This window comes from Mobula birostris, chromosome 4 (genome assembly GCF_030028105.1).
Source record: "Mobula birostris isolate sMobBir1 chromosome 4, sMobBir1.hap1, whole genome shotgun sequence".
Taxonomy (NCBI): Eukaryota; Metazoa; Chordata; class Chondrichthyes; order Myliobatiformes; family Myliobatidae; genus Mobula; species Mobula birostris.
In genome coordinates, this window is record NC_092373.1 from 20,990,344 (window position 1) to 21,015,946 (window position 25,603).

At 42.8% G+C, this 25,603-nt stretch overlaps 1 protein-coding gene across 1 annotated transcript in view; it reads right to left on the reverse strand.

Moving 5' to 3' along the window:
* LOC140196204 (glycogenin-1-like) overlaps positions 1-25,603 on the reverse strand; it is a 98,155-nt gene that overhangs the window by 65,690 nt on the left and 6,862 nt on the right. The window contains exon 2 of the mRNA XM_072255001.1: positions 3,175-3,310. Coding sequence (XP_072111102.1) covers positions 3,175-3,310 — 136 coding nt within the window. The remainder of the gene's footprint in view (positions 1-3,174; positions 3,311-25,603) is intronic.

Here is a 25,603-nt window from a genome sequence, read left to right on the forward strand (position 1 = left end):
CCTTTTTAAAAAGTGGAATGATATTTGCAAATTTCCAGTCCTCCAGAACCATGCCAGAATCAAGTGATTCTTGTAAGCTCATAATCAATGTATCCGTCATCTCTTCAGCAACCTCTCTGAAGCTCTGGGATGTAGTCCATCTGGTCCAGGTGACTTATCCAATTCAAGAACTTTGAGTTTGCCAAGCACTTTTTCCTTTGTAAGAGCAATGGCACTCACTCCTGCTCCCTGAAACTCACGGACCTCTGGCACACTGCTAATATTTTCCACAGTGAAGACTGATGAAAAGTACTTCTTAAGTTTATCTGCTATTTCTCTGTACCCATTTACTACCTCACGGGCATCATTTTCCAGTGGTCCAATATCAACTCTCCCCTCCTTTTTACTCTTTATAAAACTGAAAATTTTTAGTATCCTGCTTTACATTATTGGCTAGTTTGCCCTCATATTTCATTGATTCCCTTCTTACGGCTTTTTAGTTGTCTTTTATTGGATTTTAAATCATCCAACTTCCCATTATTAACTTATCAATTATCAATACTCTTCAGAGACTGTCTGCCTGGCGTCAGTGGTTGCGTAACCAGGTGATGTGCACCAGCTGCTCATACGACCATCCACCACATGCTCTCATGGTTTCACATGGCTCTGATTTTTTTTTTGGGGGGGGGGGGCGAAGCAAGTGTAACACCTTGCCCAAGGGTGACCTGCAGGCTAGCAGAGGGAAGGAGCATCTTACGCCCCCTTTGGCAGAGATGCATCTCCACCCTACTACCCAAGATAAAGTATTGATGAAGGCAGATACAAGAAGGATCAACATAGATAGACAGTATTTGATAGTTGCAATACTTGTACAAAAGATGTGAGAAGGTCCACACCCATTTGCTTAGAAGGAACTTAATCACAGACAGTGATCACTGATTTCTATAATAAAACCATGAAGAAAGCCTGTGGGCAGCACAGGTAAAGATTCTTTCCAAGGCTGCAGACTCCATTTACGAAGTGGTGCCAGCAGATGCACTCTCTGGTATTGCACTGCTTCATTCATTAGTGTCCTATCGTTTGCAGAGAGATCCCACAGAACATCCCTCAGCAGCCTGCAAATCGAACAAAATGTAAATCACAGGCCAAGCCTAAACCTAATTAGGGAGCAGAGCTCTGGAAACAAAGCACAGCAAATGGAGCTCTATTAAATGGCAAAACATCAAGGTGCCTCATAGCCGCAATTTTCAAGAAAAAATTGGCACCTAGCCACCAAGAGTAGTCAACCAAAGGCCTAGGAGAAAATGATGCACACTGAAGAACCATCTTCAAAAGAGAAGAAAGTTCCAAAACTTAGAACTTTGGCAACCTAAACCATGATTGACAATGACAGAACAAGCAAGAGTGGGGACAGTTACTGGAGGTGTGCTGATCCCAGAGGGGTCATAGGGCTGGGGGAGGTAGGGCTGCTTCGGTCATTCATTCAAAGATCTTCGCACATCCAATCCAGATTATTTTTGAAAACACAATAAAAATATTTCAAGTCAGGTTGACAAGAGTCCATCTGTATTTTACTTTGTTCAATGCCTCTATGTCAAAACCTTTCCTGACTCGGACAGAATAATAAAAGATTCTATTGGAGTGAATCCAGCTTGGAGTTAGTTGTACAGAATTTAGTTACATTCAATTTAATGCAATCTTTCAGGCCTTCTCAATGCTCATTTTGTCCATTACCCTACTGTTCAGATCCTATCATTCATCTCTAAGGTCATCGTGTTCTCATCGGACTCAATTAATGTTCCAATGTACCAGTTATACCATACACATTTTTAAAATCACACCTCCAGAATCTGCTTTTCTAAAGCTGTTCAGTTTTCATCTGCCTATCCACTGATTTCCTTTCAGCATTTATATCTGCACATGGGAACAGATCCATCACCTTTCACCAAGTTTGGGATTAGGTTTCTAAACAGGAATGATTAAACAATGAGATTTGCCAAAATACAAAGTCAAGTGGTGAAACAAGATAGTTTGAAACATTGTGGCCATTATCACACTACAAATAATAAATCAAAAACTGGATAATAGTTTAAAATAAGCTTTTCTGTATTGGTGACTGCATATTCTCTCATGTCAGAAGCTAGGATACAAATACCACATCATTATTATTGCTTCAACATTTACAACAGGGCTTTGATTTCTAACAACCCAAAATTAACTTATTTCCATACTTTTTCTTTTCAAAAACATTCTTAAACTCCAGCACTATGACTTTCTCCCACTGCAATTCTATTCCATTTTCTTTTCCTGCCATATCTTTTTTTGATTGTTTGCAAAAATTTTTTCCAACTTCAGAGAGACCGTCATCTCTCCTCAGAGCTCTTTATGCCGTCCGTAAAACTAAAACTGACACTTTTCTTCAGTTTCCCATAATTCTGTTCTCGCCCCATCACAACCTGCTCAGGGACGTGATCATTAACTGTCCACAGCAGCACAATATAAATTTGGGCTCATGCCATTCAAGGTGAGAACCACTTAAAAGACCACAAGAGAGTTTTCTGCTCAACACATTTTGATCTTCATACCAACTACAGAAGGGGGGGGGAGGGGGAGGGGGAGAGAGAGAGAGAGAGGGGGGCAGGCTAAAAATGGTCAGAGAAATGATAGTAGACTAATTAATGGAAAGTCAATGCAGCTAATCGAAGTTACACACTCAAAATGCTGGAAGAACTCAGCAAATCAAGCAGCATCTAAGGAGGGAATGAAAGAGTCAACGTCTTGGGCAGCGACCCTTCATCAGGACTGGAAAGGAAGGGGGCAGGAACCTGAATAAGAAGGTGGGGGAGGAGTACAAGCTGGCAAGTGAGAAGTGAAACCAGGGTGAGGAAGAAGGTAGGTGGGTGGGAGGGTGTTGGGAAAAGCTAGGAGCTGAACGGTGGAATAAAGAAGGAAGAATCTAATAGAGGATGATGGACCATGGAATACAAGGGAAAAACATGGGGAACCAGAGGCAGGTCGTGAGTGTGGGGGAGGAAAAGAGAAGGGAGGGAATGGTCAAAGCTGTTGGGTCAATTGGTTATTTTTAACTGTACAAGATCTTCAAATCAGACAATGGGAACTGTTAAATGTGCCAAAGTGGAACGAAATTGTGCCCAGATCGAGTATAAACAACCACCGAACGCTATATACAAGTACCTTATGTTGTCAGTTACTTGGGGAGTAACAAGAATCACTAGTTTTCTTGTAGTTTTGTGATTTCGCAATGAAGTTCCTAGCACCAGGGCTCCTTTCCCATATAGATCATTAGTTGCTAGCGTTACAAAGGCTTGATCTGAAAATAAAATAAGAAAGCATGATATTGTTCAGTTCCAACCTGTATTTAAGGTCATGAACATTTACTCAATTGTCATTTCAAGCCTTTTAGAGAAGCAGTACCTGGTGCAGAAAGCAGCTTTCAGTAAAAATACCCACTCTTCACAAAATACTTCAAAACGTTTCCTTATCTGTAATGTTTCCTCATTAGCACTGAATGAACAATGTAGGAAAGCAGTACAGGAAGGAGCCAGCCAGTGTCACTGAAACAAGGCTGCTGTTAAAAATCGAAACAGTAATCAAACTGGAGATGCTGGAATTGTGGGATACTCAGAGAGAAAGAGTAAAATGAAGAGACAGATTTTACATTTCAAGTCAATGAACTTTCATCAGAACTGGTTTAGTGGGCTGCATTCAGTGTGTTCTCTGCATTGGAAAAACAAATATGGATTGTGCAGTTGCCTTGTGGAACTCTCAAATCTACTTGCAGGATGACGCAAACTTCTGGTTGCCCTAAATGTTGATTTGTCTTCTAACCTCTACACCTATGGAATCTTACACTGCTGTAATGAAACTGCAGGGTCAAGAAAGTAGCATCTCACTACATGACTAGGCATGGTACAGCCCTCAGAGCACAATTCAACCAAGTGTGTGCAACAAGTACCAATTTCAGATAACCCACCTTTCCTGTTTGTATCAGAACTAGCCAGATACAATGAAAAGTTTTCAACTTTCAGATTGTCAGTAATTACATTTGCATTTCACACTTCCCAACAATTTCCCCTGCATTCCTATCCTTCATCTCCCTCTATTCATAACTCTTTGACAAATTTAGCAGCTAAGATTAGCAAGGCCTCCCCACCCTCTCAGACCAGTACGTCACTGCTGATGGTGTGAATTGAGTCTCTCTTGGTCACCACGTTGTTTTTGCTCGCTTAATCCCTTCTCTGGAATGTAAAGCTGTGATTTCTAGTTTTTTGTATTCCTGAGGAAAGGTCATATAAAGTTAAAAAGTTCAGGTTTTTCTTGTTACACACAGTTTGTTTTAACCTGGGGCTCTCATTCATTGCATTCATAAATGAAAATTGGCAGTTACATCTTCTGTACATAGAAAATGCTTTTCTGAGATCTTTACCTTGTCATGGTAGAGAGGCCTCCTAACAGTGTCGTCAGCTGGAGCTTAGCTCCTTGTAGGGTCACCTATGTAGCTGAAGTCAAAGGGGAGGCTCCAGACAAAGAGCGATCCAACTAAGACCTCAACGGTGGAGCTGGTGGAAGATGATGACATATCACAATGGCAGAGGGACACTGCAACAATGAGGGATCCCCAGTCATCTTGCATTCCACGCCACTGGAACGCATGCCCTCATCACCCAGGGCATTCCCTCTTCCCACTGCTACCATCAGGGAGGAAGTACAGGAGCAACTACGATTCAGGAACAGCTTCTGCCATCAGATTTCCACATTGACATCGAACCCATGAACACCATTTCATTTCTTTTCTCTATATTAAACTTGATTCTAGACCCTGACCCCAATCTGTCAAGGACTGTGTGGAGGCTGCTTGTGCATCAGCCTCCCTATGCTGAACAAGGTCACACACAGATGTTCTCCTTTAAGGGAATCCACCCTACCAGAACATTGGATCCTGGATCTTGCCTCTTGCAGCCACCTAAGGACCCACCAAGAGTCAACACCTTTGGCAAAAATCATACTCTACTTGAGTGATCACACTAATACTACTACTAGAACATAGAAAATAGCTTTCACTAGTATGGGATGTACAGACATCACTATTCCTTCTATCCATCCTTTCCAACGCAAAGCACATAACGTACTCCTTTATTTTATTATTTACTATCAGAGGATATCATCATCATGTGCTGTGGTCTATGACATGTTTTTTCTTGGTAAATTCTACACAAGTGGATTGCCATTGCAGAATAGAATTCCACAGAAGGACAGATCTGTTAATCTAGCAGAACTGGACACCCCAGCACCGCTCCAGTTAAGCTTAGTTCTTCTCAAACTTCCTGAAATGGAATTGCAGAGTTTTATCTAAAGAATTACTGCTTGCCTCGTATTTTGTTTAGTCATCAAGTTACAGATATCTGAAATTCAGCCTAGCGGGCACATACCAGCTACTGAGCCCGAAGGAAAACTTGGCTTCATGAGGAATAACTCCGACTATCTGATTTGGCAAGGTGTGGCTTCTAATAATAAAAACCGTTGGCCAATGATTAACATCAATCACCACTTATTTTATGCTCTAGTTTAACTATGAAGGTGCTCCAGATCAGTTCATTTTTCAAGCATTTCAAATTCCGAGCAACCACCAAAAGTCTCATATGAAGTTGACTGCTCCAGAATAACGTGCACTCTGAACTTGAAAGAGTTTGGAATCTATTACTTATTGGAAATGTCAGATGATTTTTCACTTAACTTTAAGATTACCAGAGATTGTAAAAATGGAAAAATTTTAAAAAGTTATTCACTGAACTACACAGGGTCCATATATAGAGCAACACACACAAAATGTTAGAGGAACTCAGCAGGTCAGGCAGTGTCTGTCTGGAAGAATAATCAGTTGACAAGGGATCTAGTGCTTTCCAGATGTATATGATAAAAAAAATTCTTCTCAGGCTTCCAGCTGGGTACAAGTACCAGCTTTAACCGACATTTCAATGACCAACTCTGCCATGTTCATCAGGGATGCCTGGATATGTCTAGTTTGGTGGTATTTATACCCCCATCATCTGTTCCTCCTGATTGGTTAGTCCTCATCCAATCAGGTTTCAGCTATCCCACCTTGTTTACAATTGAATTCCAGTTCTTACTTAGAGCGAGATCTCCATCCTATTAAAATTATTTTCCTCCAGATTTATTTCAGTGCCTTCCTGGAACTCAATTGTAAAGAAGGTGGGATGGTTGAATATGGGCTGACTCGAAGTGGCAAGGCCCAGGTCTGAGAGTGAGGAACAGCCTGAGGTTCGTGCAATGTAAACGCCAGGCCAGATCGAAAAAGTCAGGGTGTCAGGGCAGTGAGGGTTACTCGTCTCCGTGTTGAACCGAGGCTATGACCTGCAACCAACAGGCTGCCAGATCAGCTGCAGTGATGACTGGCTTTGTGGCTTTGGTCTCCCTTTTGTGAACATCAGCTATGTGCTTGCTTTTATTGTTTGCACAATTTGTTCCTTTTCTGCACATTGGTGTATGATTTTTTTTAAAAATGGTCTCTATTGTGTTTCTTTATTTAGTTGCTGCCTGCAAGGAGACAAATCTCAAGGTTGTATACATACTTCGATAACAAGTGTACTTTGAACTTGTAAGAGGTCAACGGAGAATTAACTATGATTCAAAATGGAAAATGAAAATGAGGATGGAGTGTTTGAGTGTACTGATAATGTCTCCTTGTATGGTGGTGAAATGTTTGCAAGTAAATTGCCAAGATCAGAGAACAACTCAAACCAATATCAACTACCCGAGCTACATATTTTCTGTATTACTTCCAATTTTCCCAATATTTCAGGTGTATACATACTCTGATTAAATGGAACTATTGATTTATACCCTGGGTATGAATGCCCACGACATGAATATGAGCTTGGATAATTTTTTCATCCATTCTGCTGAATCTTTTTAAGAAAAGGAATTTGTTACCACTTCACACCATCTTCTAAACTTACTTAAACTATAACTTTCTGCAAGTCTCTGCAACTGCTCTCATTCTGCTGAATCTGTGCTGTGCTCTGACTTTTCATGGGTCCTAGCTCAGCAGATTGATAGGTGCTGCCGAAGCAAAACTCCGTAACAATCAGAACATTCCCTCCTCGCCTCTGTGTTCCAGCAAATTAATATAAAAGCTTGAAATTTTAAACTTGAAACCTCATCTGTGTGATACACAACAAGATTAGGAGTTTCAGGAGATTTGGTGTGTCACCTAAAACACTCTCAAATTTCTACAGACGTACCACGGAGAGCATTCTAACTGGCTGCATCACTGTCTGGCAGGGAGAGGCTACAGTACTGGATCAGAGTAAGCTGCAGAGATTGTAAAATTAGCCAGCTCCATCATCAGCACTAACCATAGCATTCAGGACATCTTTAAGGTATGATGCCTCAAAAAAGGCAGCATCCATCGTTAAGGACACCAGGAGATACCCTCTTCTCAATGCTAGGTGCGTTTAATGTCAGAGAAATGTATATAATATACATCCTGAAACTCTTTTTCTTCACAAACATCCACGAAAACAGAGGAGTGTCCCAAAAATGAATGACAGTTAAACGTTAAAAACCCAAAAGCCTCCCACGCACAAGCAGTAGCAAGGCAATGACTACCCCACCCCCACCCAAGCAAGGAGGTACAGAAGCCTGAAGGCACACACTCAGCGATTCAGTAACAGCTTCTTCCCCTCTGCCAGCAGATTTCTGAATGGAAATTGAACCCAGGAACACTATCTCAATACTTTTTTTTATTTTATTTCTATTTTTTGCACTACTTACTTACAGTAATTCACAGTTTTATTCCCTCATCATTATTATTTAATTATACTGCTGCCACAAAGTTAACAAATTTCACCCCATATGCTGGTGATATTAAAACCAATTCTGATTCTGAAACATCAAGTAGTTATCCGATAAAACTGCTTTCACCATTTAAGTGTCAACAGTTTAGATTTGTGTTCGATATGTGTCCACGTAGTTGGCTGCAGTTAGACAGTTCACCAGCTAGCAGGTTTATCTGGAACGAGGTAACGATGTGGAAGAATAGATCCCCCTCAGGGACCAAAGGGATAACCTATCCACAGAGGCAGGAGATGTCCTACTTTTCATCTGTATTTACCAAAAGAGGAGGACCTAGATGATCAAGAGCTCAGGAGTACATGGATAAAAAACCTGTGCCAGATCACTAGTGAAGAGGAGGAGGGGGTGTTCGATGACAATGGATACACTAGGGTTGATCAACTCCTGGTTGAGATTTATCCCAGGCTGCAATGGGAAGCAAGGGGAGAGATGGCTGTGGCTTTAGTGCAGATCTTTGCGTCTTTGTTAGCAGTAGACGATGTGCCAGACAGCTGAAGTTGTTCTTTTTTTCAACAGAGGCAGCAGCATACGCTAAGTCACGATAGCCCAGTAGGTCTTACATCAGTGGTGGACAGTTTATTGGAGACAATCCCAATGGACAAGAGTTATGCACATTTCAAAAGGCAGGGAACGATCAAGGATAGCCAGTGTGGATTCTGTATGCTTCTGTATTCTCAAGCCAGTATGCTTGAGATACGAGGCAGTAGCACTAACAGCCGCACCACCGTGTCGTACTTACTACCTCATGACCCTTGGACAAGTTAGCCAAATCCATAAAGTTGCCGGTTTAAGATTACAGGTGCCACACCATTTACAGGTGGCCACACATTTTAATTCCACATCCCATTCCCATTCTGACATGTCTATCCATGGCCTCCTCTACTGTAAAGATGAAGCCACACTCAGGTTGGAGGAACAACACCTTATATTCCGTCTGGGTAGCCTCCAACCTGATGGCATGAACATTGACTTCTCTAACTTCCGCTAATGCCCCACCTCCCCCTCGTATCCCATCCGTTATTTATTTATATACACACATTCTTTCTCTCTCTCCATTTTCTCCCTCTGTCCCTCTGACTATACCCCCTGCCCATCCTCTGGGTTTTTTCCCCCTCCCCTTTTCTTTCTCCCTGGGCCTCCTGTCCCATGATCCTCTCATATCCCTTTTGCCAATCAACTGTCCAGCTCTGGGCTCCATCCGTCCCCCTCCTGTCTTCTCCTATCATTTTGGATCTCCCCCTCCCCCTCTCAAATCTCTTACTAGCTCTTCTTTCAGTTAGTCCTGACGAAGGGTCTCGGCCCGAAATGTTGACTGTACCTCTTCCTGGAGATGCTGCCTGGCCTGCTGCGTTCACCAGCAACTTTGATGAGTGTTACACCATTTACAGTGCCAGTTTACATCTGAATCACCATACCAAACATGACCATCTCTTTAGAAAGCCTCAATTACCTTAAATATGAAAATACCTTGAATTACCATTGTTAGAAACAAAGCTATCATCGACTATCTAGTGACACCAGTGACATAGTGTGATACCAAAGGAAAGTAACCCAGAGTATTGTGCAGAGGTCTTACGCACTTATGTACATATAGCCAGGCTTTTGCACAGTACTGTACTTGTCAACATGGAGCAGACAGCGAGTTTGTAAACCGGCAGGAGCAAAGGCTGTTGGGAATGGCAAGGGTGGGGCGCCACAGGAGGGGTGTGGGACAGGTGGAAAAGTGCCCGGGGCATGGGGATGGCACAGGTGCAGACACACCTAGCCTCGAGACACAGACAAGGTCATTTGATTCAAAAGAATTGGTTTGTTGATCATTACAGAATGTCTCTCTGGTGCTTCCCGCTCCCTTCCCTTCTCCTTTTCCCTTTTCCCAACCATGACTTCCCCTTCCCACTCTCAGTCCACAACAGAGACCCATATCAGAATCAGGTTTATCATCACTCACATGCATCATGAATTTTATTTTTTGTGTGGCAGCAGTACAGTGCAATACATAAAATTACTACAGTACTGAGCAAAAGTCTTAGGCAACCTAGCTATATACTGTACACATGCCTAAGACTTTTCACAGTACTGTATGTGAAAAGTTTTGCAACTTTCCCTGTATAGGTGCTCATGAAGTCACAGAGCAATACAGTGAAGGTGCAGACTCTTCAACCTAACCAGTCCCCGTTAACCACTGTGCCTAACTATCTAGTCAGCATTTTCTGTGTTTGGCCTAAATCCCTCTAAGTGCATCTCAAGTGACACTGTTGTATTGAACCATCTCCTCTGGCAGCTCATTCCGTATGCTTACCACCCTAGGCATGAGGAAGCTGCCCCTCAGGCCACTTTTGAGTCTTTCCCTTCACCTCAACCTATGTGCTTTGTTATCGATGGCTCTCATTTTAAACACTTCATAGTTCAAGTTCAATTGTCATTCAACCCCCATACATGAATACAGCCAAACGAAAGAGCGTTACTCTGGGGCCAAGGTATGAAACACAGTACCAACAGTCACACACAGCACAAGGCACATACAAGAAAGCAAGCACATAAAATATCAGTAAAATACAACCATACAAAAGAATACAGTCCATGACCCCAGTCATTGAATGTTGCAGGAGTCTGCAGTCCAATATAATACAGCTTGTCTTCTACCGATCTTGGTGGGGGGGGGGGCTGCTGGCTTTAGCTTGGACGCCATGCTACACTGCCTCCAGCGCCTCTCTCCTGGGTGGCTGAAAACAGGCGACCCCGCGGCGTGAGGCCTACTCCTCGCCACGACCAAAGCCGCGCAGCTCCCCCGCCATCCACCAGTAAATCAGTGAGTCAGATTTGCAGCAGTCCATAGCAACCACGTCCAACAGGGTCTTGCGTTCACAAAAGAAATAGCAAATAAGACAACACACTTAAAAAATGCTGGTGAACGCAGCAGGCCAGGCAGCATCTATAGGAAGAGGTACAGTCGACATTTCAGGCCAAGATAAGATAATCACTAGCAAATAAGACAATCACTTGCTGTCATACTGCACACCGCCCTCACGCACCAACTCCTCCGACACCTGCAGCAGCACGATCCGCACTAAGTCTAGCTCCCGTAGATTTTCCACCAAGGGGTAGATCTGCAGCACTTCAAGTTCTTAATGTCCAGCAGGACCTTGTGATAATAAAAAATACATTAAAAATGCGACAGCACCACTGGTTGAAGCTGTTGTGATCAAAGGCACTGCCATCTTAGTGGAAAAGCATTATCCCTCATTCTCCTAGATTCCAAGAAATATGGAACAATCTGACGAACCCCTCCTTATAACTCAGGGCCTCAAGTCATGCCAACATCCACATCAATTGTTTCTGTATTCTTGCTAGCTTAATCAAGTCCTTCCTATAACAGGGTGGCCAAAACTGTACATGATACTCCAAGAGTGACTTACACGAGTGCAACATAATGGCCCAACACCTATATTCAGTGCTCTGACCGATAGAGGCCAGAACGATAAACGCATTTTCCACCACCCTGTCTATGTCACCACTCTCTTAAGGACAAAGATTAACTTCTTGTCACGTGTATGTTCAAACACTTTTTGCCACGTGTACATTGAAATGAATTATTTGCGTCAATGACCAACACAGTCCGAAGATTGTACTGGGAGCAGCCTGCAAGTGTCACCATGGTTTTGGGACCGGCATTGCATGCCCTCATCTCACTAAGCCTAACCGCACATCTTTGGAATATGGGAGGAACCAGGAGCATCAAGAGGGAACCCATGTGGCCACAGGAAGAACATACAAACTCCTGATAGACAGTAGCAGGAATTGAACGCCGATTGGTGATCGCTGGAGCTATAAAGCGTTGCACTAACCGCCATGCTTCTGTGCCAACCTATAACACTATTGTGCCAACCTGTAACACTTGTACTCCTAGATCCCTCTATTCCATTACACTCCCTAGTGCCCTACCACTCATGATTTGTCAGGATTTTGATAGCAAATCATGATTGGTTCAACAGTGGGAGGGTAAAAAGAAGCATAACCATTGACAGAGTCACCTCTGTGGCTTCTGAAAAATCCTCAATTTCTCATCTCAAGACAAGAACAGGCACATTGATCAGACAGGTGCTGGTCGATGGGAGTAGGTAGTTTAAGTGGCGCAATATGGACCAGTTGGGCTGCATTTTCTGTTTCTGTGCTGTACTTTTCTATGACTCTAAGCAGGGATTAGGGGGATTCCCAACCTTTTTTTCAACGCCATGCAGCTTTACCATTACCTGAGGGATCCATGGACCCCAGATTGGGAACCCTTGGAGGATTATTCGGAAGGAACCAATATAATCTATTTCAGGCACCAAGAACGTTGCATCTCGCCAATATCCACAATGAAAATGCAACAAGAGAATCACGTCTAGTCTCTCAAGACAAAAACTGGCACGTTGATCAGACAGAGCAGGAAGCAGAAAATTTAATCAACAAATCATTCAATTCTGCTTCAAAAGATTCCAAAAGCAGAATAAAAACAAAACACAAATTATATAAAGGCACCTGATCAATTGGAAATCTGAAAATGTGATACTGCAATCATTTTTGTTCTTTTAATGCAATTCAATACCACAAACACAACACATTAGTAAACATTATCACTCACAATTTTTGAAAATAATTTAATTTCCTCTTGGGGACAAAAAGGAACTTGTTACTTATGCCACAGTTTAAAATTTGATCAATGTTTTTATTAAATCTACTAAAACCATTAGTAGGTAATAATGACCCAGTTAGACTTTTGAGATCTCTTTCCTACACTGCTGCATTTAAAGTGTGGTGTTCTTCAAGAGCTCAAAGGCTAACCCGCACTAACGCACTGCAGCTTTACCTAGCTGAAATCTTCATTGCGGGGACATGGATATAAATGAGATCCAGCATTCAGAATTGTAACTGCAGAATCCAGGTGGAAAATTATTATCCCAATGAAATTCCATGGACTTCTCTAACTTTAGTCAGGGCTTGAAAGGCAGGAGGTCGGGAATGAGAGGGAAAATGGATCAGAGATGATGAAATGGCGGAGCAGAGGTGATTGGCCAAATGGTCTACTTCTGCTCCTACATCTTATGGTCTTGAGCTGACAGGACACAATGAGAAAATCCAAACTAGAACTCCACTTCGGAACCAGTTGCCTACATACTGTAGATCTCATTATGTCACTGTGATGCAATTATGATCACTAAAACTAAATTTGCTAAGATCTCAAAAACCCCAGGTCAACCACTTTGACTATATCTTGTGAATTTACAATTTTTGTCCTCAAATTTCATATTGTTTCAGAGAGGATTTGGGAATCAACCACATTGGTGGGTCTGGAGACTTCTCCCTGGTTTGACGTTGCAGTGTTCAATGAGCTTGGCAGTGAGCTAATTGCCAGCTCAGCAAACACAACATCAAACGCTTCAACCCAAGCTACCAACATTCACCACCATCCTAAACTTATCACAAGTCTCTGGACCATCATTCACCACTGGGTATTAGACGTATGACTTAACAACTATGCTACCATACCACATTGGCTCCTGATATCCTGTCAAAACCAACTATACTGTTGTGGCAGAATCTCTGATGGCATTAAGGAGGCACACAGGAGCAAGATAGATTTGCTGTTTGAATGGTGTCACAACAACGACATGCTACTCACAGTCAAAAAGACCAAGGGATTGATTGCGGACTTTGGGAAGGGGAAGTTGGGAGAACACACACCAGTCAGGGGTTAGTGGTGGATAAGGTGAAGAGCTTCAAGATCCTGCCTCATAGCTCCAGTGACTAAGAACAGTGTCAGCATCTCAGAGAATCTAACCGGGGCCCAGCACATTAATGTAATCATGAAGAGGGCACTTCAGCATCTACACCTCCATGAGGAGTTTGAGGAGAGGTAGTATGTCAAACTTTTACAGATGTGTGGCGGAGAGCATTCCGACTGGTTGCGACACCACCTGGTAGGGAGGCTCCAATGCACAGGATGAAAAGGAGTCCATAGAGCAGGGGTTCCCAGGGACCAACACCATTAAACAATGGGTCAGTGAACCCCAGGTTGGGAACCCCTGCTGCAGAGGATTGTACACTCAGTCAGCTCCATCACTGGGATAACCTCCCCCCTTCAAGGACATCGTCAAATGGCAGGGCCTCAAGAAGGCAGCGTCTATCATTAAGGATCCTCACATTCCAGGTGATATTCTCTTCTCATTTCTACCATCAGAAGGGTGCTACAAGAGCCTGAAAGTACACACTCAACGTTTTAGAAACAGCTTCTTCCCCTCTGCCAACAGATTTCTGAGTGAGCCATGAACACTACCTCACTAATCCTCTTTTGCCCTATTTATCTATTATAACTAGGAAAGTTTTTGTTTTAAATTTCTTGCACGGTACTATTGCCACAAAACAAGAACAGATGTCAGTGATAATAAATCTCATTCTGATTCTGAACTGCTGCGGGGCCAGGAGAGGCAAGGTTTCCCTGAAGCCAAGGCTCAGCCAGATCAGGCACCAGAATGTAAAACGCTTGATGTCCTCCTCCAGTCAGCTGGACCCCCTGGAGCTATTTTGGGGAGGGGGGTGGGGGATGGGAAGTGTCCTTCAATGGTGACCCAATGGTAACAAGCCATCAGCAATGCCCCATGATCACACCGCATGCCACTTTGCACAAAAGGAAATCAATTTGGTTTTCATTCTAGCTTATAAACAATTATAATCCATGCAGCCCAAGGCCAACCAAGTTTCCAGTAACAGGACAACAGAGCAGACAAGACTGAAGTTCTGCCCTAACAGCCAGGGATTGTCAGAATTTGTCTAACAGAACGGAGAGGTCCAATACCAGCAAAAACATTGCAATTGCAATACATGGCCTAGAAAACCCAGTGGGAAAACTCTCTCATAAGCACCACTCTCCTTGGGCTGTCACACTCCAGTCAGGGATCAGTTACTTTCATTCCTGTTCAGAGGGAGTAGCAGATTTTCCCCACACGTTCTTAACCTTGAGCACTGGCAGTGCTAAGCCTGCATGCTCTCTCTGAGGCCAAGTGGATTTCCTCCTATATCCCAAACTCGGAAGGTAAACACACAGAGTGCTGGAGGAACTCATGTCAGGCAGCAGCCACGGAGGGAAATGAACAATTGATGTTTCAGGCCCTTCACCAGGACTGGATTTCCAGTATCTCATGTCTCTGTTTTGTTTCTTCACTGTGAAGTCTCTTCAACGTCTGCCTAACTTGACAGTTCTTGGAAACCCCTCTCACTGTTCCCCCTCTGATCTAGGGCTCTTCGACCATGTGCTATTTTCCAGTCCCAATGTAGGGTGTAGGGTTGTCAACTGTCCCGTATTAGCCGGGACATCCCATATATTGGGCTAAATTGGTTTGTCCCATACGGGACCGCCCTTGTCCCGTATTTACCCCGCTAAAGTAGAGCGTTCCTATGAAACTGTTCGTAAGCTGGACATATATTAATGACTTGGATGAGGGAATTAAATGCAGCATCTCCAAGTTTGCGGATGACACGAAGCTGGGCGGCAGTGTTAGCTGTGAGGAGGACGCTAAGAGGATGCAGGGTGACTTGGATAGGTTGGGTGAGTGGGCAAATTCATGGCAGATGCAATTTAATGTGGATAAATGTGAAGTTATCCACTTTGGTGGCAAAAATAGGAAAACAGATTATCTGAATGGTGGCCGATTAGGAAAAGAGGAGGTGCAACAAGACCTAGGTGTCATTATACAACAGTCATTGAAAGTGGGCATGCAGGTACAGCAGGTGGTGAAAAAGGCGAATGGTATGCTGGCATTTATAGTGAGAGGATTCGAGTACAGGAGCAGGGAGGTACTACTGCAGTTGTACAAGGCCTTGGTGAGACCACACCTGGAGTATTGTGTGCAGTTTTGGTCCCCTAATCTGAGGAAAGACATCCTTCCCATAGAGGGAGTACAAAGAAGGTTCACCAGATTGATTCCTGGGATGGCAGGACTTTCATATGAAGAAAGACTGGATGAACTAGGCTTGTACTCATTGGAATTTAGAAGATTGAGGGGGGATCTGATTGAAACGTATAAAATCCTAAAGGGATTGGACAGGCTAGATGCAGGAAGATTGTTCCCGATGTTGGGGAAGTCCAGAACGAGGGGTCACAGTTTGAGGATAAGGGGGAAGCCTTTTAGGACTGAGATTAGGAAAAGCTTCTTCACACAGAGAGTGGTGAATCTGTGGAATTCTCTGCCACAGGAAACCGTTGAGGCCAGTTCATTGGCTATATTTAAGAGGGAGTTAGATATGGCCCTTGTGGCTACGGGGATCAGGGGGTATGGAGGGAAGGCTGGTGCAGGGTTCTGAGTTGGATGATCAGCCATGATCATAATAAATGGTGGTGCAGGCTCGAAGGGCCGAATGGCCTACTCCTGCACCTATTTTCTATGTTTCTATGTTTCTAAGCCGAAATGGCATAAAGCGTAGAAGCAATTACCATTAATTTAAATGGGAAAATTTTTTGAGCGTTCCCAGACCCAAAAAATAACCTACCAAATCATACCAATAACACATAAAACCTAAAATAACACTAACATATAGTAAAAGCAGGAATGATATGATAAATACACAGCCTATATAAAATAGAAATAATGTATGTGCAGAGTATCAGAATTGGGAAGATTAAGCCAACACCAATTTGTAGAAAAAAACTGGCACGTACACGCATGTACATGTCACGCATGCACACGCAGGTGCCTGCGCAAGGCTTCATGGTCATGGTAGTATTTCCCGGGGTAAAGACAAGTGTGCCGTATTTGACTGCTACTTTTGTCCCTTATTTGGGAGTGAGAAAGTTGGCAACCCTAGTAGGGTGTCAGCCTGAAACATCAATCCATTGATGCTGCCTGACCTGCCGAGCATTTTGAGTGTTGCTCTCGATTCCCAGCATTTGCACTCTCTCATGTCTCAAGTGAGCAGGGTAATGGGTGGCTGTAAATTGCCCCAAATGTGTGGGTCAGTGGCAGAATCTAGGAGGGAGTTCAGAATCAGAATCAGGTTTAATATCACTGGCATATGTTTTGAAATTTGTTGTTATTCGGCATTGCAATACATCATATAAAGACTAAATTACAGCAAGTATACTTTATACTTTATTGTCGCCAAACAATTGATACTAGAACGTACAATCATCACAGCGATATTTGATTCTGCGCTTCATGCTCCCTGGAGTACAAATCAATAGTAAATATTAAAAACTTAAATTATAAATCATAAATAGAAACTAGAAAAGCAAAAGTAAGGTAGTGCAAAAAAAAAAAACCGAGAGGCAGGTCCGGATATTTGGAGGGTACAGCCTAGATCCGGGTCAGGATCCGTTCAGCAGTCTTATCACAGTTGGAAAGAAGCTGTTCCCAAATCTGGCCGTACGTATATTCATTAAAAAGTTAAATTAAATAAGTAGTGCAAAAAGAGAAAAAAAATAGTGAGGTAGTGTTCATGGGTTCAATGTCCATTCAGAAATCTGATGGCGGAAGGGAAGAAGTTGTTCCTGAGCCTTCAGTTTCCTGCACCTCCTCCTTAAAGGTAGCAATGCTAAGAAAGTAGGTTCAGGATGGTAGGGGCCCTTAATGATGGATGCTGCCTATTTGAGGCATCGCTCCTTGAAGGTGGCCTGGATGCTGGGGAGGCTAGTGCCTATGATAGAGCTGACTGAGTGTACAACTTTTTGCAGCTATATTGATCCTGTGCAGTGCCCCGCCCCCCTCCATACCAGACAGTGATGCCGCCAGTTAGAATGCTCTCCACGGTATATCTGTAGAAATTTGTGAGCGTCTTTGGTGACATACAAAATCTCCTCAAACTCTTAATGAAATAAAGCCACCGTCGTGCCTTCTTTGTAACTGCATCGATATGCTGGGCCTAGAACAGATTCTCAGAGATGTTGACACTCAGGAACTTGAAATTGGAGAGTGAGATGGGATAGGATGGGATTGGTGTATTGATGGGTACCTGATGGGCAGCAGGGACTCAGTAGACTGAAGGACTGGCTTCCATGTTTTATTTCTCCACGACCACAGCTCCACGAGGTGAGAGATGTGTGTCCTGGAGATGTTCACCCTTTATATCACCTGCACCAGGCTTTAGCCGGGACACGATGGTCAACACCACACTATTTAGAGAAGTCACAGGTCAGGGATTCCCACAAGTTTGTGAAGACAGTCATTGTTGTACAGCCCTTCGGCCCACTTCTTCATGCTGACCAAGCTCCCTAACTGAGCTAATCACACGTGTGTGCACTTAGCACATATCTGCCTGAACCAGGGGTTCCCAACCTGGGGTACACAGACCCCTTGGTTAACGGCAGGGGTCTATGGCAATAAAAGAAAGGTTGGAAACCAGGCCCTAAGCCTTTTCTATTGGTGTACTTGTACAACTGTCTTAAACATTCTGGCTGCACACGTCTCTGCCACTACTTCACGGAGTTCATTCCACATAGTCATCAGTCAACTTTCCCCTCAGGTACTATTTAAATCTTTCTCCACTCATCGTAAACCAATGCCTCTAGTTGTACACTCCCTTACCCTGGGAAAAAAGCCTGTCACCATTCACCTCATCCATGTCCCTCATGATTTTATACATCTTTACAGGGTCACCTTCAGCCTTCTACATTCAGGGAGGAAAGTCTCAGCCTATCCAGTTTCTACCTTCGAACTCAAGCCCCCCCAGTTCCTGTAACATGCTCATGAATCTTCTCTGAATCTTTCCAGCTTGACGTTATCCTTCCTAGAGGATGGTGACCAGATCTGCACACAGTACTCCAAGTGATTTTGACAGTGTTTTGTACAGTTGTAACATGACATCTCAACACTTCAACTCAATGCCCTGACTGACGAAAGCAGGCATGCCAAAATGCCTTTTTGACCACCCTACCTCTGTGGTAACATCTTGCCATGATTGATCTCAGAGTAGAGTATGCAAACGATGTAGCCTGTCCAGCTGAACTAGCTTGAGGCTATGGATCTTGTCTAGCGACAAGGGGATCCACGGCAGACTGGCTGTTGGGCCATGTTCTGGGGTCTGGTTGCTGAAGTTAATATTTTGCTATATAACCCATCTTTAGACCTGAATGTGGATTGTAGATTAAATTTAAAATGCAGCCCTGGTTTCCAGGAGCTACAGACGCCAGTTAATTGACAACCAGACAACGCTGATTAACGTTCATTTTGGGTGCTTGGAGTGTAGGTGCCAAGAAGGAGATGTGAAAATTATATGTAATTAAAAGGAAGTGTTGAAGATACATTGTAACCATATGATTACCCATTCATCGTTAGCATATAAAGTGCCATTTAATATTGGGTCGAACAGGCCTCTTCCTCCGAAAAAGCCTCAATATGATGCCTGCTGCTTGTTTCTGTTGAATAAAACACTTCTATATCCACCAGCTTCAGCTTTTCTCTGGTGACTTTGTTCATGTTACAACACTGGTCCCTTGGATATCAGCACGTACACAAGTGGACACAGCTGAGATCCATAGTATTGTCTAAACTGCATGTCACTTAGATAAAGAAAGAAGCACAACACAGAAATTTAAAGTTAACAGCACACACAAAATGAACATACAGAACCTACTGCACCAATCAGAAGTAAATCAATACAAAAGCTACTGATGGAGAGATCCCTTTCAAAAACTACTTCAAATTCTCATTAATTATGAGAGATACCACAGGTTTTGTAGATTTTTGACCATCGACAACATTATCTTTAAACTGCTTCCCATTACCCTGTCACTAAACAGATATGGCACATTTTATAAACAGGCCCATACAGTATCTGAGTCCCTCTGCTTCATAGCAACTGAGTGAAGAATTACAGAATTCTAACTGATTCAAGGCATCATTTCCCTGTGTAACTTTTTGTCCAACTGTTCTGGCAAACCTAAAAGTAATGAGCTATTAAATCTGAAAAAGAATAAATAGTTTCTGCTAAATGCATTATAATTGAACCAAGAACCGTAGATAGATTTCAACATTTCCAGCACCCTTAGTGTTATTGAACAGTTTTAAAAGTATGAAGGATACCTCAACTCAGAGTTATTTGATGCAAAATCCCTCCAGATATCACAAAAAAATCTATAACTGGGGACTCATCAGACCCCCCCCCCCAGAACACTTCACAGATCTTCCAATTAGGTTTCTATGGCAACAATCACATTTTACTCTTATAATGATCAGTTGCAATTTTCACCAATTAGATTGCATTAACCCAAAAGTAAAAATGAGATACTTTAGAAAATCGAAAACATTTCATCCTAACCAACTTCCTCAGCAAATTGCCAATCCGTCTGCACATATGCCTTGGGATGGACCCAAATTGCATCCTATAATCAAAGTTCATCCATTTCAACAAACAGGTATCAACTTGTCATTCACAGTCTTAGAAACCACTAACACAATGGTGAACTAAATTACACAGCAAGAGGATGCCCTTCCCTACGCGCTGCCAGTTTTAGGCTCTGTACCTCGATTAAAGGACTTTCACTTTAAAATTAGGGGCAAATCTCAAGAGGAACTTTTTCCACCCATGGGAGTGAATACTAGATCTCTTTTCCCTAAAGGCTGAAAGCTTAGCTGAAAATCTCAAAACAAGTTAGAAACATAGAAAACATACAGCACAATACAGGCCCTTCGGCCCACAATGCTGTGCTGAACATGTACTTTAGAGATTACCTCGGGTTACCCATAGCCCTCTATTTTTCTAAACTCCATGTACCTATCCAGGAATCTCCTAGCAAACCCTATTGTATCTGCCTCCACCACAAGTCGCCAGCAGCCCATTCCATGCACTCACCACTCCCTGCGTAAAAAACTTACCCCTGACATCCCCTCTGTACCTACTTCCAAGCACCTTAAAACTGTGCCCTCTCATTTTAGCCGTCTCAGCCCTGGGAAAAAGCCTCTGACTATCCACACGATCAATGCCTCTCATCATCTTGTACACCTCTATCAGGTCACCTCTCATCCTCTGTCACTCCAAGGAGAAAAGGCCAAGTTCACTCAACCTATTCTCATAAGGCATACTCCCCAATCCAGGAAACATCCTTGTAAATCTCCTCTGCACCCTCTCTATAGTTTCCACATCCTTCCTGTAGTGAGGTGACCAAAACTGAGCACAGTACTCCAAGTGGGGTCTGACCAGGGTCCTATATATTTGTAACATTACCTCTTGCCTCTTGAACTTAATCCCATTGTTGATGAAGGCCAACTCACCGTATGCCTTCTTAACTACACAGTCAACCTGCGCAGCAGCTTTGAGTGTCCTATGGACTCAGACCCCAAGGTCCCTCTGATCCTCCACACTGCCAAGAGTCTTACTATTGATACTATACTCTGTCATCATATTTGACATACCAAAATGAACCATCTCACACTTATCTGGGTTGAACTCCAGATGCCACTTCTCAGCCCAGTTTTGCATTGTATCGATCTCCCGCTGTAACCTCTGACAGCCCTCCACACTATTGAAGTTGTTCCAAGTTCAAAGTACATTTATTATCAAAGTATCGACACATTATAAAACCTTCAGATTCATCTCCTTACAGGCAGCCACAAAACAAGAAACCCAAAAGAACCCATTAAAAAAATCCCAAAAAAATTCCAAGGGGGAGGGGAGAGAGGGAAAAAAAAGCAAATTGTGCAAGCAGTAAAAACGATACTAGGGTATTTGCGTCCTGGATGATTGTGTCCCGGTCGTTAGCATCCTACTATATGTAACTATTACTGGGTAACAAACCCCGTGTTATGTATGCTAAGCCTCTTATCTCAGTTCAAAAAGCAACCGTCTAATCAATTAGGGTAATTGTAGGCAAATGAGGGTGCCTCGTTTGCGACTGAGCTACTTATAAACACGCCCCCACGTTTCCTATTACAATTTAATTTGGCTTTAAATTTACTTTTTTTTTCAAAAACTAAGCTATGTCACAGTTCTTGAAATCAAGCAAAGGTGGAAACATGCTTATTGATGATGGAAATTATATCTATCGCTATTATAAGAAAAATGCTGTGGGCACGAAAATTTACTGGAGATGTGTGGTACGACCCTGCAAAGCAAGAGTTCATACCGAGAGCGATGTAATAACAAAACAAATTAATGAGCATAACGCAAACATGAGTAAATCTGCAGATGTTGGAGTTTCAAGCAACACACATAAAAGTTGTTGGTGAACGCAGCAGGCCAGGCAGCATCTCTAGGAAGAGGTGCAGTTGACATTTCGGGCCAAGACCCTTCATCAGGACTAACTGAAAGAAGAACCAATTGCTGCCAGGTTTGTGAGGTGGTGGCCAGGCATATAGATGAGGGTAGTGCAGTGGATGTGATCTATATGGATTTTAGTAAGGCATTTGACAAGGTTCCACACGGTAGGCTTATTCAGTACGTCAGAAGGCATGGGATCCAGGGAAGTTTGGCCAGGTGGACTCAGAATTGGCTTGCCTGCAGAAGGCAGAGGGTCGTGGTGGAAGGAGTACATTCAGATTGGAGGATTGTGACTAGTGGTGTCCCACAAGGATCTGTTCTGGGACCCCTACTTCTCGTGATTTTTATTAACGACCTGGATGTGGGGGTAGAAGGGTGGGTTGGCAAGTTTGCAGACGACACAAAGGTTGGTGGTGTTGTAGATAGTGTAGAGGATTGTCAAAGATTGCAGAGAGACATTGATAGGATGCAGAAGTGGGCTGAGAAGTGGCAGATGGAGTTCAACCCGGAGAAGTGTGAGGTGGTGCACTTTGGAAGGACAAACTCCAAGGCAGAATACAAAGTAAATGGCAGGATACTTGGTAGTGTGGAGGAGCAGAGGGATCTGGAGGTACATGTCCACAGATCCCTGAAAGTTGCCTCACAGGTAGATAGGGTAGTTAAGAAAGCTTATGGGGTGTTAGCTTTCATAAGTTGAGGTATAGAGTGTAAGAGTCGCGATGTAATGATGCAGCTCTATAAAACTCCGATTAGGCCACATTTGGAGTACTGTGTCCAGTTTGGGTCGCCTCCCTATAGGAAGGATGTGGAAGCATTGGAAAAGGTACAGAGGAGATTTACCAGGATGATGCCTGGTTTAGAGAGTATGTATTATGATCAGAGATTAAGGGAGCTAGGGCTTTACTCTTTGGAGAGAAGGAGGATGAGAGGAGACATGATAGAGGTGTACAAGATAATAAGAGGAATAGATAGAGTGGATAGCCAGCACCTCTTCCCCAGGGCACCACTGCTCAATACAGAGGACATGGCTTTAAGTTAAGTAGTTGGAAGTTCAAGGAGGATATTAGAGGAAGGTTTTTTACTCAGAGAGTGGTTGGTGTGTGGAATACACTGCCTGAGTCAGTGGTGGGGGCAGATACACTAGTGAAATTTAAGAGACTACTGGACAGGTATATGAAGGAATTTAAGGTGGGGGGTTATATGGGAGGCAGGGTTTGAGGGTCAGCACAACATTGTGGGCCAAAGGGCCTGTACTCCGCTGTACTATTCTATGTTCTATGTTTTGCATCTATAATTTTTTCTTTACAGTAGTATTGGAGAGTGAAGACTTTATTAAAGGATGGGAACTTGAAGGATTGGAATAAAGTTGGAGTCGTTCGGCGGCTTTATAAAGGATCGACCTTATTGAGGATTCGTTCATAATATAGTGACCTGTATCTGAGATAACTCCTGCAAGAGCGGGAGGATGTGCAATGTTCACTCGCCTGGAAAAGATCAGTTCCTTTAAGCCACATTATTTCCTTTGTCGTGAATCCTTTGGAGAATCAGCAGTAACGCCACGTCTTCGAAGAAATCCATTTCCAGAGAAGTCTCTCCTTATTGACTGTGTGAATTGCTTGGACTTTCGAATTTACCACTTTAAGAACTGTTTTCGCATTTACCCTTTTAAGAACTGTTCCAGAGTTGCCATATTGCAGTTAACTTCTGGTTAAGTTAGTTGATTGAATACTTTTCGCTATTTATTGAGCAGAGTTTAATAAATGTTTGTTTGTTTTTGTGAAACCTGCTTCAATTGATAATTCATTGTTGTCCATCACGTGACATACCCAAGAAGCCTGAAGAAACATATGACCGCCTATTCACTCTTTTGTTGCAGACTCGCCCTCAACTTAATCCCAAATTAATGCTGACGGATTTTGAACTAGGAGCAAGAGTGTAGCAGAAACATATCCCAATGCAACAATAAGCTTGTGTATTTTCCATTTGTCAAAATCCATCTTTAAGAAAATATGCGACCTTGGTTTAAGACAACGGTATAATGAAGACCAAGAATTCAATTTAAAAACTAGATGTTTCTCTGCATTAGCTTTCCTTCCAGTAAATGATGTGGTAGTAGGCTTTTTGGATCCGAGTGAAGATCGTGACTTACCTCCCGAGTTCATCGCACACTTTGAAGTTACATACATTGGCCAAGCAAGAAGTAGAAGTGGGCACAGGATTAATCAGTCTTTTCCATTGCATCTTGGAATGTTCATGATCAAACAATGAACGACTTGCCTAGATCTAGCAATAGTTTACAGGGGTGGCATAATGCTATCCAAAATTCATTTACTTGTCAACACCCCTCTGTTTGGAAATTAATTGATGTGTTGAAGAAAGAGGAAGCTATGGCCACAAAGAAGAAAATTGTCTACCAAAGAGGGATGATTGTCCAACCAAGAAATAAGAATATCAATCAGCGCCTTCAATCATTAATTGCACGTTACAATCCTGAGGACAAATTAACTTTCTTACGAGGGGTTGCCCACAACATGCATACTTTTTAAGTTTGGAATTACAAATTAAATTTTTTTTAAATCAATAAAATGCATGCTACAATTCCTTTTTAAATTAATAAAACTTTTTGATTAAAAAATTACATGAATAAGTAAAATTATATCTTTTATGAGATATACATATATTGGGACACAAATCTAATATGAGATATACATATATTGGGGACACAAATGTCTGGGACGCAAAATAACTGGACGCAAATATCCAGGGACGCCAATGACCGGGACGCATTTGACTGGGACACAGTTGTCCAGGATGCAATTATCCTGTCACCAACAAAAACAAGCAAACAGAATTCAGAACCGTTTATCAAAGGCAGTGCAGATAGATGAGCAAAACACAGACCTGGAGTTAGAGAGATACAGCCCAGAATCAGTCCCTTTGACCCACTGAGTCTTCACTAGCATCAAGCACCCATTTATACAAACCCTACATTGCTTCTGTTTTATTCTCCTCAGTTCCCATCAAATTCTATCACTGTTCCACCAGCAGGCTCAAGGACAGCTTCTATCCTGCTATTACAAGACTATTGAAGAGTTCCCCAGTACAATATGATGACCTCTTCACCTCACAATCTACATCGTTATGGCCTTGTACCTTATTATCTGCCTGCACTTTCTCAGTAATGGTAACACTTTATTCCGTATTCTGTTATTGTTTTCCCTTGTACTATCTCAACGCACTGATGTGTTGAAATTATCTGTATGGATGGCATGAAAAACTAAGTTTCTCCACTGTACACGTGACAACAATAAGCCAATTCAAAAACACACTAGGGACAATTTTCAGTAGCCCAACAACCAACTCTTCCACACATTTTTGTGACGTGGAAGGAAACTGGAGCACCTGTTGGAATGCATGCAGTCACAGGGAGAATGTGCACTCCACTCAGACAGCACCCAAACTCAGGATCGAACCCGGCCCTCCGATGCCAAGAGGCGCGGAG